Source organism: Cynoglossus semilaevis, unplaced genomic scaffold, assembly GCF_000523025.1.
Source record: "Cynoglossus semilaevis isolate Cse_v1.0 unplaced genomic scaffold, Cse_v1.0 C19100814, whole genome shotgun sequence".
NCBI classification, from domain to species: domain Eukaryota; kingdom Metazoa; phylum Chordata; class Actinopteri; order Pleuronectiformes; family Cynoglossidae; genus Cynoglossus; species Cynoglossus semilaevis.
This window is the reverse complement of record NW_007586865.1, coordinates 1-949: the sequence shown is the minus strand read 5'-3', so window position 1 is coordinate 949 and position 949 is coordinate 1. Positions and strand designations below refer to the sequence as shown.

At 40.5% G+C, this 949-nt stretch overlaps 1 protein-coding gene across 1 annotated transcript; it reads left to right on the top strand.

Annotated features, from left to right (window-relative positions):
* The first annotated feature begins 48 nt into the window (after positions 1–48).
* On the top strand, positions 49–798 carry LOC103399272 (aurora kinase A-interacting protein-like). The gene is made up of 2 exons (XM_008337984.2): positions 49–209; positions 299–798. Exons 1-2 carry the CDS (start codon positions 164–166, stop codon positions 781–783), a joined length of 531 nt encoding a protein of 176 aa, XP_008336206.2. The 5' UTR covers positions 49–163; the 3' UTR covers positions 784–798.
* Positions 799–949: the final 151 nt, after the last annotated feature.

The following is a 949-nucleotide window of genomic DNA, read 5'->3' as shown; positions in this document are numbered from 1 at the left end:
TTCTGCTATTTGTTTTACTTATGAGCATCTGTGCTCGAGCTGCTTACCTGATGATGTCACACTGTACCGCTGTGTTATTAAAACTATTATATTCTCTGATATTTAGGATGAATGCTCACATGATACATTCCTAATGACATCGTAATTTAGATGAATTTTTACGATGTGGGCTTCAAGAGTTGTTCCTTACCTCGGTCGCAGGGCCAGTTGTAAGTACATGTATTTACCTTTCTTACTTTCTATTATGTTGTGTGTGTGATAATTCATTAAAAACTATAATTTTTTTTTATACCTTCAGGTGTACTTCAGACACATGGAAAAACCTTGACAGGACGTGTCCCTCAAACCTTTCCCGCCACATGCTTCTCAGTTCAACAAGGACTTAAAAACTATTCAACAGCAGCAGACAACACGCCTCCTCCTCGATGGATACAGTTGGAACCAGAGTTAGAGGAGGTGCTGGTGCCGCGTAAACTGTCAGTCAGTCCTTTGGAGAGCTGGCTGTCCATGCGATACTCCCTCCCTCCCCTGCTGGAAGCTCCGCAGCCGCTGGAGGAGGTTGAGCTGCTGGAAGAGAAGGTGCTGCCACCTATAGCCGTCCCCATCTTGGAGGATGAAATTGGTTCTGCCACACCTCTTCAGTGTAAGAACGTCCTGGAGATTAGACGACGGAAGATCAACCGGCACAAATATAGGAAGTTTCAAAAACGTATTCGATTCTTGAAGAAGAAAGTGCTGGAGGGCAGAGCAAGGAAGAAGCAGGCAAGTTTTTATTGTGTCTAAAATGTAAAATATATATTTCAAATCTTATATGTTTGATTTATTTTTCTACATAGTGTTTAATGAGGTGTAGGAAAATATTGATATACTAAAATATCACAACAGTATTTTGTCTCACGATGCCATATTGATGTTCTATACTATGATGAGAGTTTTTCTATGATTAAAT